At 42.6% G+C, this 14677-nt stretch overlaps 1 protein-coding gene across 8 annotated transcripts in view; it reads left to right on the top strand.

Annotated features, from left to right (window-relative positions):
• The window catches only part of nckap5l (NCK-associated protein 5-like), a 66534-nt gene extending 52267 nt beyond the window's left edge, over positions 1-14267 (top strand). For 7 of the 8 annotated variants that reach the window (XM_017435919.3, XM_017435917.3, XM_017435922.3 and 4 more), the window contains 11 exons: positions 992-1132; positions 2174-2242; positions 2316-2354; positions 2451-2570; positions 4077-4169; positions 4418-7320; positions 8148-8277; positions 8483-8555; positions 11068-11346; positions 11958-12109; positions 13107-14267. In XM_017435919.3, the coding sequence (XP_017291408.1) occupies positions 992-1132; positions 2174-2242; positions 2316-2354; positions 2451-2570; positions 4077-4169; positions 4418-7320; positions 8148-8277; positions 8483-8555; positions 11068-11346; positions 11958-12109; positions 13107-13367 (4260 nt within the window). In that variant the 3' untranslated portion in view covers positions 13368-14267. The remainder of the gene's footprint in view (positions 1-991; positions 1133-2173; positions 2243-2315; positions 2355-2450; positions 2571-4076; positions 4170-4417; positions 7321-8147; positions 8278-8482; positions 8556-11067; positions 11347-11957; positions 12110-13106) is intronic. The other variant, XM_037977011.1, reaches the window with a different exon arrangement.
• The last annotated feature ends 410 nt before the right edge of the window (positions 14268-14677 follow it).

Below are 14677 nucleotides of genomic sequence, written 5' to 3'. Positions count from 1 at the left end.
CAGTTTTTGAGACTCTGCTCCACACATACAAGAGGCTGCTGACATAAACACCCACTCACCTTCAGAAAAAAAACTGCAAAGGTTGCTTTCAAAGTAAAAGAAAAGATTGAAGATTTGCGTGCAGAAATATTTAGATTTGATTTCTAAGTTGTGATTAGCTTCTTGCGGGCTGAATGGGCTGGATGTGGTCTGTGGCCTAAAGTCTAATTTGAGTTTGAATCTCAGATCTGTGTGACGCCTACATGGTGGCTTTCCTGAAGCCTTTTGCATTTGACTGGAACTGAAACTCAAGTTTTTCCTTGACCTGGCGGGGAATCAGAAGCCTAATTTAGGCTGATGTTAAAATCAGTTTGATCTTGATGTATTCAGCTCTGGATTGAAGGCTTCTGGTTCTGGTTATTCTTCATTGGCTGCTGTTTGTCGATCAGGATGCAGGATCGTGTCTTCCGTCTCTCTGGGCCAGTCTCAGACATCTTATTGCTGATTTAAGCCCAGTTTGGTGATCTTCTTGTTTTTTCCATTTAGCACCATTTGAAAGTCAAATGTTTAAGTTAACTTTGTTTTTGGGGTCTTTGGTTTTGTTTTGTTTTACAATCATTTTTTTGAAACCAGCCACTATGGAGCACAAGCCAGGGTACCCCTCGTGCTGGTCCCAAGCATGGGTAAATAATGAGGGTTGTGTCATGAAAAGCATCTGGTGTAAAACTCTTCTGCCAAAACTAACATGCGAGTTCATCCGAGCGACACCATACTGGATCAGTGGATGACTCGCTGTGGAGACCCCTGAAAAGGCAACAGCTGAAAGAAAAAGAAGAAGAAAGATCCATAAAAGCAAAGTATTATGGAATTGACCCATATCTGCTGCACACACTATGTGGCCACTTAAATGTTAAGCCATCTTGACTTTGCAGAGAAATAGGGCATCCTCTCACTGTCCAGTGATGTTTGTTCATAACAGCGGTGATAATCACTGTCACACTCTGTGTTGCAGATGAGAAATATGTCTGATGAGACAGAACAGAAAACATGTGATGGAGACTTTGGTTCAGATGAAGAGGGTGAAGAAGGGGACGTGGAGTCTTACCTGGAGGACAATAGCAGTGAGCTCATGGACCGACTAAGAGAGCTGGAGGTGAGTTAACTAAAGTATCTTCCACACCAAACCAACATCCAGACACAGCAGGGAGCTTCTGAGCCCTGCTGTGTCTCCTTGTTTTCTAATCGACTGGGCAGGAAAGTCGCACTTGAATACTTGAATAGAGCACACGTCTGCCCACTTTTTGTCTTCCACTTCAACAATGATTGGATAAAACTACCAGTTCAGTACTCACATCATTTTTATACATGACTTAAGGAAAAATAGTAACATGTAGGAACATCCAGCACCTACACTGGGGTGACTGGATGGTTTTACAGAACCATATTTATCAGTTGTTATTGACTGGGGGGGGAAATGATGTGTGAAAATGGTCTGGGATCACTTTGCCTTCTCAGTATTGAGAAACATAAATATCACAACATGAACTTATTATTTGATCAGATCAGAGCTTTGTGATGGTGTTCTGAAGTTTTTTAGCTGAAACAGCAGAACAAGCCACATCCTCTTCCGAAGCATGGAGCGTTTCCAACACTACCCTGGGATTTTACGCAGCTGAATCCTCAGGTTTTCATGCAGTGAAAGTGCAACAGAACAAAGACATTCACAGTGGTGACATCAGTAAAGTTCGTCACTGCAAAGACAAAAGTCAGAATGTATTTTGAAAGCTCATACTGAGCTGAGAGAATCACCACAAAAACTGACAGCATTAATAACTATCAGGTCTGAAATGTTGGATGGAGACGTTATTGATTTGCAGCTGTCATGATTATTATAATTACTTTATTTTAGGCAGTAATCCTATGGTGCTGACATACAGCATGTTCATTCTGTGCAGCTTTTAGCTGGCTGCAGAGGAACACAATACACTCTGATGATGACAGATACATTTAATGGCTGTTGTTAATGTCTGCAGTGCCACATAATATGGAAGACTAAGTGTCACTGGCTTTATGCCTGATAAATGTTTGACCCCGGTGAAAATGGGTTTTGCTGTCAGTGGGGTGTTTGCTTGTGAACAACACACATACAATGACTGAATCTGTTTTGGTTGTTTTGTTTTTTGTAATTTTGCAGGCAGAGAACTCTGCTCTGGTGTTGGCCAATGAGAGTCAAAGAGAAGCTTATGAAAGATGTTTAGATGAGGTGAGTTCATGTTGAAAATGGTGTAAAAACCTGATCAGTGAACAAAAATGACCTTGTTCTCTTTCGTCATCAGGTGGCTAATCACGTGGTGCAGGCTCTGCTGAATCAGAAGGTACCATCAAGCTTCCCTGTGTGGTCTGTGTTCAGACATCTTTACTGGAAACATTTGTTTCTTAACTTTACCTCCCCTTTGTGTGGTTATGAGCAGGATCTGAGAGAGGAGTGTATCAAGCTGAAGATGTTGGTGTTTGACCTGGAGAGACAGAACCGAGCTCTTTGTGAGCTCTTTCAGCAGAAGTTGCCCAGCCAGCCCACCCCTCACTACCAGGTAACTCAGTCTTATGTGAGGACTCCTACATGACGTATACAGTAAGGATGTAGTCACCATCTTCATGCAATTTAAAGCATTATTACAGCAGCTTAAAGATACTTCATTATAATTAAAATAAATATTTCTCTTAAACTTTTAAAAAGTTGGAGCTGAATTTTATCTCTGCAGTCTGAGCAAGCTGTAGACAAGATTTTATCCTAGTTGTAATCCTGAATATCTCTAGTTAAATATAAACCAGTTTTTGCTCATCAGGCTTTATTCTTATTACCTTTAAGTATATATATATAAGTACAAAATAAATACAATTACCAAACTTTAGTCTATATATCACACAAGAATTCCACCAACTAAGATTGAAAAGGCTGATTCACGGTCTGGCCATCTAATATTTTTATCCATATACATTTTTTAAAAAAATCATTTGACATTAATTTAGGAATTACAACCACACTGTGTCACCATGTGGTTCAACTATGTGGTAATGACAGTGAAACATTTGTTATCGGTGATAGTTGTAGAGCAGGGATCTTGACTTAAAGCACCATAAGGGTAGAATTTGTTTTGTCAAAAAATGTTAAGTGCAAACATTCGCCACTCTTGGTGAAATCTTGGTTAAGTGGGAACATTTAATCAGTATCTAGGACTTTGCCTAAAGATTTTCAGATTTTTCAGATCAGGTTTAGCTCAGTTTTAATCTTGGGCTGTGTTTGAATTGTTCACCTATTCACTAGATAGGAGACTGGACAGGTGGTTCAGTAATTTAGTGCACAGAAGTGGGCCACTACATTGGTAGAAGTAGACCAAAATGTGTTGCTGCCTGAGCCACCACAGCAGGCTAATTGAGGTCTGCAGCGAATTATTGTGATTCTCAGACTCATTGAAAATACCTTTAGTTATCTAGATGTCTCTAAAATAACATAACACGTCTCCTCCGCCGTCTGAGCTGCAGGACTTGATAACTGATTAGAAAAATATGAACTCACCTTATATTTAAAATGTATATGATAATCTTATAAATGATGTTGTCGCATTCAGGTGTGTAATCCCACAGTATTCCATCACATATTGCTGGCCTTTACTTATATGACACTCGACTGAATGCATTTATTTAAGTAGTGTTTGAAATGCAAAAACACAATACCTGATATGCATTGTTTCGAGGAACAGTTTGGCTGAGTTTATTTATGCTAACTGGGTATTTCAGTCTATCACAGACAGATTTGTAGGCTTATGATGTTTATTTCATTTTGATAATAAAACCTTACCAGTAGAGCTGTTAGCAGTGTGTGTCAGGACGAAGCTCTGATTCTAGATCAGACAAAGTTGCCCTTTTGTTTTTCAAACACTGGAGAGGTAGTTATGGATCTGGGACATTTCACCTACTGTATGTTGTTCTTTGTCAGAACAGTTGCCAGGCTATAGCAGATCCTAGTTGTTTGTGTATCTAATAACTTGTACTGTATGTAATGTCGTCCTAATTGCCCCATGAATCTCCTGTTACAGGTTCAGGCGGGACCCCTCCCAGACTACAATGCACAGCCACACAATGACTCGGCCAAACAGGTAGAGCCTGCACAGACTGAAGCACAAGCCAAGGTGATTATCACAGAGCACAGTGGCAAAGAGTGAAACTGGGATTTTATCAGTCTCTCTGAATGAGACTACAGTCCTCGCCTGTGTGTGACATTAGAGCTACTCTGACATTTGCTCTGTGTTTGCTGCTATTCTCATTCACACTCATTTCCTGTACGCATGCACCTAAAGGTCTTCAGGAACTTGATTGTTCAATTTTTCAAGTTTCAACATTGAATGGTGTGCTGATAATAATCTCTTTCTTTCCAAAGGGAAATGGTTACCACACACAACATTCTTCCCCAGGGCCCCGTGGCCCTGCCGCCTCAATGGAGGCCCTGTCACCCTTCCTCAAGAAGAAAGCGCACATCCTGGAGGTCCTGCGCAAGATGGAGGAGACGGACCCTCTGAAGTTTCACCCGTCCACTACAAGCTTGTCTTTCTGCGACTACAGCCAGGTGTTGATGTCAACAGAGGCTGTGTTGGCCACCGCAGAGCCCATCCCACTCCAGTGCAAGTCCCACCACACACACTGTCACTGCTCCTGTTCTAACACTGACACACACCAACAGGTCAATGGTGATGGGGGGGTGAAGTGTGAGGCAGGGATCACAAGTTGTTTACACTGCAAAAAGAGCCCAGGAAGTCCTCCAAAGCCATGCAGCCATATCTGTAGTCCTTTGAAGGCCAACTCCTCCACTCAGAGCCATGTTCCTGCAGCTGCCATGAGCGAAGGTCACAATAAGACCAGAGCAGGAGAGTCTATACCCCCACCAACACAGTGCAACATTACTGAAGCCAACCAGCAACCTGCGAGCAGCTCCTCCCACTCTGTAGTCACAAAAACAGTCCACCAGAGCCTGGAAGCTGTGGGAGCGGGGCAGGCTGACTCTGAGAGTCCTCTAAAAGCTGGTGTGTCTGAGGAACTCACTGGTTTCTGTGCCTCCTCCCATCCGCCCATTTCTGTCAAAGAGAGTGCACAGACGTCCCAGCGTGACATGGCTACAAGTGATGGTGTTCATAATGGCTTGGCGCACTCTTCCAGCACCATGCTTAGTGACCCCCCAACCATCCTTGATGAAGACAGTGCAGACCAGGAGGATTCCTCTGTACGAGCCAGTGCATCTGTCAGCCCCAGCCCCTCCTGCCTCAGCGACGTCAAAACTGCTGCCATCAACTCCCCATCCAAACTGCTTAAGTTCCTGAAGATTCCCACAATTGGAGAGAAGTCCCAGGCTTCAACCTCAGCTGTCCGACTGAGCCCACAGCTTACACGCAACTCAAGGATCCCTTGTCGCACCAACAATTACGAGGTGTACCACTCTCCTGTCCCCACGCGCAGAGCCACCACCACAGAGAGGTGCAGGCAGCCCCCTCCCCCACCCTCCAGGTCTGAATCCTACCCTGCCACACACTCTGCACCGACCTCCCCTCCACAGCCTGAAGACACCTGCTCACCTCCTACTAAGGAAAAAAGCTACAACAGCCTTTCTGCACCAAAAACCAGTGCTGGCTCAAAGTTGGGGCCTCCCTCTGGTGCATCTTTGTGCCCACCCAAAGTTTCTCAAATGGTCCCTCATTATGAAAATGTCCTGGATATGTCCAACTCCAGAGAAGAGGAACGATCCCAGGGTCTTGAGAAAAGAAGCACTATTTCAACTCAAGCAAAGGCAAATGGTGGTGAGAGGAAGCTTGTTAAATCTTTACCAGAAAGTGTCCTAAATCCTTCTCCTGAGCGAAATCAGTCATCCTCATTGACTTCAGAATCTACATCAGATGATGAAGAAGATTCCGACAGCCCAGTGTGGGTTAATCATCACAGTCTGCCTAACTCAGCTGCCCTGAACAAAACGCAAAGCAAAGCAAACTACTCAAGAACCAGAGACAAACCAGAGACGGATGTAAGGGACGTCAGCGCATCAGGCTGCGAGGTCTCCCAGCCTCCACCACCCGTTCAAAAGAGTGACTCCTCATCCATCCCCAAGAGGCCTACTTCTGGGGCAGGGAGATCTCAAGCTGACTCCAGTCACCATGCTTTCAAGGACAGGCTGGCAGCGCTGGGCAAGCTGAGGAGCTCTGAGGATTTACAAGTCGGCCTCAGGCCTGTCAATCCGGCGAATGAGTCTACACACGGAGAGGAAAAGACCAAGACAGCAGAGAGGTCCACAGAGATCCATAAAGAGGAGCAGAGACATTCAAAATTCACAGACTCTTTGGATGGTAAACCCAAAAGTATCAACATTGGTTTGAAGTACCCGGGGTCATCTCAGCTGTATGAACAAACAGTAAAACTTCCGTCTTCTGGTCCAGCTGCAGTTAAACAAGAACTGTGTGTGGCCAAGCCAGAGGCCTCCAAGAGCAAAATTGGTTTGCCATCCCCCAACGCAGATGCTCCGCAGGTACTACGCAGCAACATTAAGTGTCCTGGCTCTCTGAATCTGGCTTACAATGTTAAAGCTAGTGCCGGAGCTCAGAGTAGTAACAGCCCCAATAAAATTCCCCCAAAGTCACCGTCTAAACCCCTCCCCTCTGTTCATAGAGGTGGGAAGCCATCAGAGGGCCCTCGGTACTCATCTAAATCAGAGGAGAGGACCAAGATCAGCGGGAAAGGGAAAAAGAATCCAATGTATGGAGACAGCCTTCCCCCTCCTCCTCCAAGACCACCAGTTTCTGAGGGGAAGAAGTCATTCCAGCCAGCTCCCAGTCTGCAATCTGCTATTGAGCAGAAAGTAATGAAAGGCATAGAGGAGAATGTGCTAAAGCTTCAGGAGCAGGACAAAGGAGGGCAGGGGAGTGAGGTAAAGCAGAAAGCCTCGAATGGAATTGCCAGCTGGTTTGGTCTGAAGAAGAGTAAACTGCCCGCTCTGAGCCGCAAGACCGAAGCAAGCAAAGCAAAGGATGAGAAGAAGGAGTGGAAGATAAACATCCCTTCAGTTGGCAGGGACTCTGTGAAGATGGCCACCAGGTGTAAAGAAGGCGTTGAAGGTCTGAATATCTCAACTCTGATGGAGAAGGCTGAGGGCCTGAGGCGAGCCCTGGAGGAGGAGAGGGCCTATGTGGAGAGGTCAGGCAGGGGCCACTCCTGTGAGGTGGTGATGGACCAAGCTCAGGGACAGCTGGCTGTCATGTACAGAGGAGCGCGCTCCGACAACTTCATGCAGCAGCTGCTTAACAGGTGAGGAGTCATGGCTGCCTAGTTATTTTCAAAATGCAGCTTTACAGGCCTAGTTTAACATTCTGGGAAGAGCAGTTTAGCTGCTTCCTCATATAGACAAAAGCTACTTTCAGACTGCCACCACTTTAAATAACTGTGGCAACATTTATGCTTGTTGTGCTAACCACTACAACCTCATGTTCATACCACTTTGAGTTGCCTCATAATCTAAGAAAAGAAATGCATGTCTGTTTTTATCATCAAAATGGCTGCAAACATCCATCAAAAAACAGTTTAAACAGTTTAAATGAGAGAGTTTGGAGGATATGTCTGCTGTAAGCGTAGGCCTAAACATCTGCTTTATTTTTATACTTTTGTATATATTATATATAATTCATATTTTCATATGAAATAACCAACAATGTTATGTTTATACAAAGTGTACATAAACAGCTGCCTACAGCTAGCTAGGTTAGCGTATTAGAGTTAGTTGTACTAACTTTTAAGGCTGCACTTGTTGACTTGTTAATAAACAGCCTGTGGGTCCATGGTAATAAAATACATAAAAGAACGGCCTATCATTCTTTGAAGGAACGCATGTTGCCCACCACCATTCATGCCAGAGCTTTAAACTGATGCTTAGAAAAGAAGGAGTTATAGCCTTTAAGTCAGATCCTAAAGATAATGTTATACAAGGTCTCATGTACAGTAATATCATAAGACCTTGAGCTTCTACCACATCAGACTTTAACTCAAAGTCTGAAAAATGACTGAGTTATAGCCTTTTTTATGTTGACTACTTTTTATGTTGAGAGTTCTAAGTTGCCTTTTGTGTTTGCTACATGCAGAGTGGATGGGAAGGAGATGATCAGCGTGCCGCAGCGCCGGCTCTCCTTTGACTGTAAGACCTCCAAGCCGGTGTTTGCTCAGCAGAGCAGCGTCATCAGTCACACCACCAGTAATGAAGATATGGAGAAGGTATCTTTATAGTTCCTAATCAGTGGTTCAAAGACTGGCATGAAGTAAAAATAGGCAGCCAGGACATAAAAACACAGAACTAGCTTTCATCAGATGAAACCCGTTTACACCCTTTGAAGTCTGAACCTGGCATCTGATTTGTTGGAGGGAAGATTTTTCTGCAGATTCATGGCTCCTTTTTGCTTCCTTCTTGTTTCTCGTGCAGGCTTCAGATAGAATCAGTACGATCACATCAGATGAAAACCTCGCAGATTCAGTTCACGCTCAGCACTTTGCAGGTAAGAGAAATCTGCTTGGAACATGTTCTCGAAGGTTTGTGAGCTCACTGAAGATCAAACCTTTTAGAGAGAAGACAGGCACAGAAAAATTGAGTAAACAAATAACAGTGCTAAAACTAAGCAAGAGAAGAAGAGCTATCAATAAAGACGTAAAAGAACAGCTGCTACGAGATCCCGGATGTCAAAGCAAGGACAATAATATACACTTCAGAGGTCAGTGTCAGAGCAAAGACTAAAGATTTTAACCTGTAGTGACCACAGCGGGTCCTGTCAGCTCTAAAAACAATCAGAGCAACATCCTGGTAGTTCACCCCGATAATAAAACCCCAACAAAACAGATTTTTACTGAGAAGGGTTTTGATAAACAGTTCAATAAAACCTTAAGCCAAACAAAGAAGCCATATATTCAGACTAATCTCAAGGATGACTGTTTAATTATCTTTTTTCAGCCGGCAGCTGAGCTAACGTTTTTTTACCCTTGAGAAGTCCAGGAAATAACATCATGCTTCATTCTAAAGTATAAGCCTGTGGAGTTTTTTTATTTTCAGTTTTGAATCTTTTTTTTTTCTTGCACACACAACCATTTCAAGGCCTTTTTAGACAAGAGCTCCTTTTTAATAATTATTTCTCCTTTTTCTAAACAAGGTTATATTTACATGTCAGAGTTTTGAAATGTATGTTGGCACATTAATACACTGAATAATACATGAAGTAGTGGTAGACAGTCTGTTCTTTTATCCTGAGCGAGGCTGATTTGGCACAAGTTCTGCTTTCAAGATTGCAACGTTAAATTAATAAACAGCTCAACTGTCTAAACTATTCTGTGGTTATCCCACTATTAATCCTGTAAAAGCAGTGTGTAATCATGTTTTCATAGCTCTGGAGTCAGATGAATAAAACTGCTGTGATTTCTGCTCATGCTGCAGCCTCTCCTCTCAGTCTGACACACACACACAAACACACACAGAAGACTGCAGAGAGGTGGCAGTGGAGATTGTGAACCCAGGATGGAGTAAAAGATAACACCTTCTTAATAAACTCTTATGAGTAAGAAGCCAGGAGGGTCCTGTTCAGACTTGGCACTAACATCTATCTTGGGTGATTCGACTGCAGCTGATTGAGGGCATTCACACCTGCCTGTAAAATTCATCACCCAATGCATGTTTGCCATTGGATGTCATTTACTTGCTCTGAATGCAGATACACACAGATAGAGCTGTCAGATTGGTGTGACAGCAGGACTGTTTCTGTAAAAATTACAATACATAAAGAAATCTGAAAATATTATTATTATTTCAGTCATTTGAGTACGTTTTTGTGAAGTTACTTCTTAGTAAACCTAATTATGTAACAGATAGGATATGGGAGAAATGTAGGAGAATACGATTAGTGACCTCTGAGCTCAATGTCAGAGGAAAAACTGAAGATTTGAGCCTGTAACAGTGAAACACAGTGTGCTGACAGCCGTCAGCTGTTTTACACAGCTTTACTGTGAACGTAACATCAGGTTGTGTTTATTAGGTGAATATAACTGAACATAACTCAGACTGTTGTTCTGTGATACATACAGCCTACAGTTGTAGCTTACAGTGACCACAAGTTCAATTAACTCCAAAAACACTCAGAACAAACATTAAGCCAAAGAGAAACTCGACATTCAGCTTCCTGGTTAATAAAATCCAGACAAAAACGTAATCTTTACTGAGCAGGATTCTAATTAAAAGTTCATTAAAACCTTTAGAAAAAAACAATCTCAAAACAAACCAAATAGCGTATCTTCAGAATATTTCCAATGATAGCTGTTTTATTATTTTTAATCAGCTGGCAGCTGAGCTGACATTTTTTTTGTCCAAGTACCTGCTGCTTGTGAGCCGTCCCGTCAGTTCAGCAGGAAATCCTATAGTGTGGCTCATGACGGATTCAGACTACCAAACTTACGCAGATAAAAGGGCTCTAGACTACCTTTGAAGGCGGTCTGAGTGAAAATGTTTTCAGTGCGCACTGAGGCCATTCCCACCTGTATTTAGCGCTGTCTGATTGCAATCTGATTGATCAGGATGGATTTTAGTGCCAGCTCTGAACAGGACCTAAGAGTGTTTTATTACAACACCAGGCTTAAGCATGAAGAAAAACATCCACCGCTGGATGGTTTTACACAGTCAAAGCATTCCTGTACAAGCTGTACAAGTTATCAGGGCTGCTGCTGAATTACAGCATTCCAAACTCATATGAGCACGCATCACATGTTCTTTGTGTTTCTGTACCTGAATGAAGAGATGAGGACTAATTATGTCATTAATATTTGCATGACCTAATGCAACCAGGTATGTCACATACCATGTGTCACCCAACAGACATTTAGAGGTAAGTAAATACATAGATGTATGGATAAATTCACAACCCAGAAGATAAAAAAGTAGTTTTGTTTTTGTTTTATTGTCAAAATGATAAATGACAGAAGCTGTTGATTTCAGTCGTTCATTATGAATCCCCTCCACTCGTTCTTCTTCAGGCTCTGGTGCTTCCACATACACCCTGGACAGTGGTATCGGTACATTCCCCCTTCCTGACTGCAGCAGTGGTGCCACAGGAAGGGGCCCGTCCAAGACGAGGGCTGGGGCCGAGCATCACTCCACTGACTCTCCGGGGAGGGCTGGAAGACGAGCCCGCACCCTGGACAGGGAGCTGCCATCACAGGAAGAGTGCTTCGCCTCACACAAACAACTGATTCCCAGCATTCAGTACTGCTCTGTACTGGAGGGCAGAAGCTCTGCCGGGGTCATTCATGAAGGTATCAGTATACGGACTGCCCCTTTTTTACACACTTACAGCTGCTGCTGATCTGGACTCAGAACTTTGAGACTTGAAAAAACCTGTGAAATTAAAAAGTCTAAATGCTAACATGAGCAAAATCTAAAACCAGCAGAGTAGATGCGAAGAGCTAAAACTAGCAAAGCAGTAGCTAAAAGCTTAAAAGTGCAAAAAAGAAGTTCAAGCTAAAATTAGCTGAACAGCAGCTAAAAGCTAAAAATGAAGCAAGTATGCTCACAAAAATTTTAAAGAGCACAAAGTTTTTCAAGGATTTGAAAAAATCACAATGCATTTCTATGAGAAAGAAAATGTGAATAATATTTTAAGTGTAAAAGTTACAAATTGCAAACCTCCTAGCTATAATGTCCTGAACTAGCTGAATGTGTTTATACTTGAATGGCTGAAACAGCTGAAACAATGCTGAATTAGTTCAAGACCAAAAATGTGATAAACGGGAAAACAACACTGTGATGCTGAGTCAGCATTCACTCTATTAGGTTAATTAAACACAAGTCCTTGTTTGCATTAAGTCAGCAGTTCTACTTGTGTTCACATTAGCCAGAGTTACAACTGTCATCCCTCCACGTGCAGACAAAGAGCCCCACGGAGCGAACATGTTTTCTCCTCGCACCAAGACCTGGACTTTCCCCAACCTGAAAACTCCTGCAGGACCAGCAGAGGTGTACCTGGCAGTGGAAGAGGAGGAGGAGGATGCTGTAGCTTTTGGATCACCGTTCAGAGGGGTACACACATTGAGACACAAGACTGAACCTAAGACCCTAAGAATAAAGCTCTTAGTCTGGTTTTGGTGCTCTGCTGCTCAACATAACGGCTCATAATAAGTCTTTTGTTGTAACCTGCAGTAGGTTTATATTATGAAGTACCACGTAACTCATTTCTTTCTAAAGGGTTTAAAAAATCTTTATATTTGAAACTATTTATACCTAAAATCAGACAAAATCTCATAATTGAAGAAATTTCTGAAAAACAACAGATAATTTGAGATTTTCAGAATATGCCAGGATTTTTATTCCACTTTTGTTTTATTACAAACTGGTTAATGACAACCTTAGATAAGATTAAAGGCCTAGCATGAAGGAATGCATATCGCCCGCTGCCTTTCATAACACTGTTTTAAATTCAGATTATCTTGTGTTGACAAATGACAGAGTTACAGCTGTTTTAGTCAAACCTTGAAAATCCCATTATGTGTGATATTGTGACATCTCGCATGATCTGTTTGAAGTATCGTTTGTGGATGACTCTCAGCTACTACCACACCAAATTGTAGCTCAATGTGTGTAAAAATCACTGAGTTACAGCCATTTTTGTGGCAGCTAAGGCTGATTCGCTGTGGCAGCCATCTTGAATTGGGTTGATTCCACAGGTAAATCAGGTGTAGAGGTACAGCTGAGAATTACTTCCTGAGAGTTTCATTGAAATCCGTCCTGTGGTTCATGAAATATTTTGCTAACGGTACAGACAAACACACACACACAGACATGGGCAAAAACATTATTGCTTTCGATGGCGGGTGACAAAAAGGAATGGGCCACTTAGTGTGACATACTTCTTTAAAACTGCATCCACATCTTAGATACTGTAAGAAGACAGAACCACTATCCTCCTTATCAGTTATTAATCATTATTAAAAATTCACAGATGAATGCTTTCTATAACACACTTTTTCTGCACCTGAAGGCATCACATAAATGACCTCAAATGTCTCCCATCCCTCAGAACATGAAGGCCGGCGGCCCCTCCTCCAGTCGGATGGTAGACCCAGGAAGCCTGCCCGTGCCCGCCCAGACGGGGCTGAGCCGCAGGGGCAAAATGCGAACCCCCAGCGTGCCCGAGATGAGCCGAGAGGCCGGGCTGGAGCTGCTCAGGGAGCGACCGGAGGAGGCGCTTTCCCCGAGCCGCCCCCAGGTCCTGGAGACCCCCGAGTCTCTGAGTGACTCTCTGTACGACAGCCTGTCGTCCTGCGGCAGCCAAGGATGATGCAGCTGAGGAGTGAGGGGACTGATGCTCCCATGGAGTCCGCCGGCTCGACTTTGCTGCTGCTGACTCCTCTGAGGGGGGGGGGGGACTGTGCTCTGTCGTGGGAGATAAAACTTTTATCTGGTGACAACTCCTCAGCTGTTGCAACTGGAAGGACGGATGGATCTCTTCTCCTCAGGATTTCTAAAACACATGAAGCCAAAAGCCACTCTAATAATATAGATTGTTCACTTTTTCACTGTCAGACCTAAGTGTGGACACTTGTGTTGAACTTGTGTACACAGAACTAGAAAACGCATGGCTAAGCTAACGATCAGCACAAGAGCTCGTCACTCCTGTTCGTTGTCGAGAACTGTTTTTATTTTTAATTTCTCATTCTGGTGGAAAGATTTTCATCAGGAAGCAGCAACCCATTTAGTAGATGAAGTACTGTACTGTATTAATTCATCCGTTCTGTTCAGGACATCAATTCACCATAGTGTTTTGAGGAGAAAAAAAAAGAAAAGAAAAGAATGTTCATGTCTGTGTTTCCTGATTGCTTAACTCATGCATCACCGTGTTAAACGTAAAAAAAAAATAATTGACCATGTTGATATTGTTTCACAGCCAAGAACATGTCTGTTTCTGGATCATAATGCATTTAAAAGGTAATATATACCAGCAATAATAACATAGATGAGAGAAATGACAACATTATTTGATGGACATGTATGTTTTTTAATTTATTTATTTTAAATGTACTTTTTAAAGAATCTTTCGGTGAAAATTGCAGTCGCCTTGCTTAAGTAGAATGCGTTCATATCCTGTTTCATCATCTCTGCTGTTTGTTTCCTTGCAAATAGAAACTCTATGTACCTACTGCCGTTTTTTTCAACTTTCTAATTAAAAGTTTTGATTTAACCTGTGTCTTTAGGCATTTTGTAGTTGTGAGTAGCTCTGTCTGCACCAGTCCTCACAGTGACTTAGGTAAAAGTTGTAGTTTTCTTGTTCTCCCTGTGATTATGCTGGTTTTCACTCTTTGTCCAATATGAATGTGTATTACAATATTTGGCCATTTTTAATTGGCTGAGAGCGTTGTTGGCACCTTCTGAATCATCTGGGATGTGCGGTTGTGGTCAGAAGTTTCCATCCACACATGAGCATGGAGGTCAGATTAATTTGGGGCTTTTAATGATTTATTTGAATCTTTATTTTCAGGTACAACATACAACTTTAAGGATATCTAAAAACAAGAACTTTGTGCACAAGTTTGAATTTATTGTGGATTTTCTCTCATCCACACAGGGTCAACTATATACATACATTCACCT

This window comes from Kryptolebias marmoratus, linkage group LG8 (genome assembly GCF_001649575.2).
Source record: "Kryptolebias marmoratus isolate JLee-2015 linkage group LG8, ASM164957v2, whole genome shotgun sequence".
Taxonomy (NCBI): Eukaryota; Metazoa; Chordata; class Actinopteri; order Cyprinodontiformes; family Rivulidae; genus Kryptolebias; species Kryptolebias marmoratus.
The sequence above is the reverse complement of the archived record's forward strand: the minus strand, read 5'-3'. Positions and strand labels throughout refer to the sequence as shown.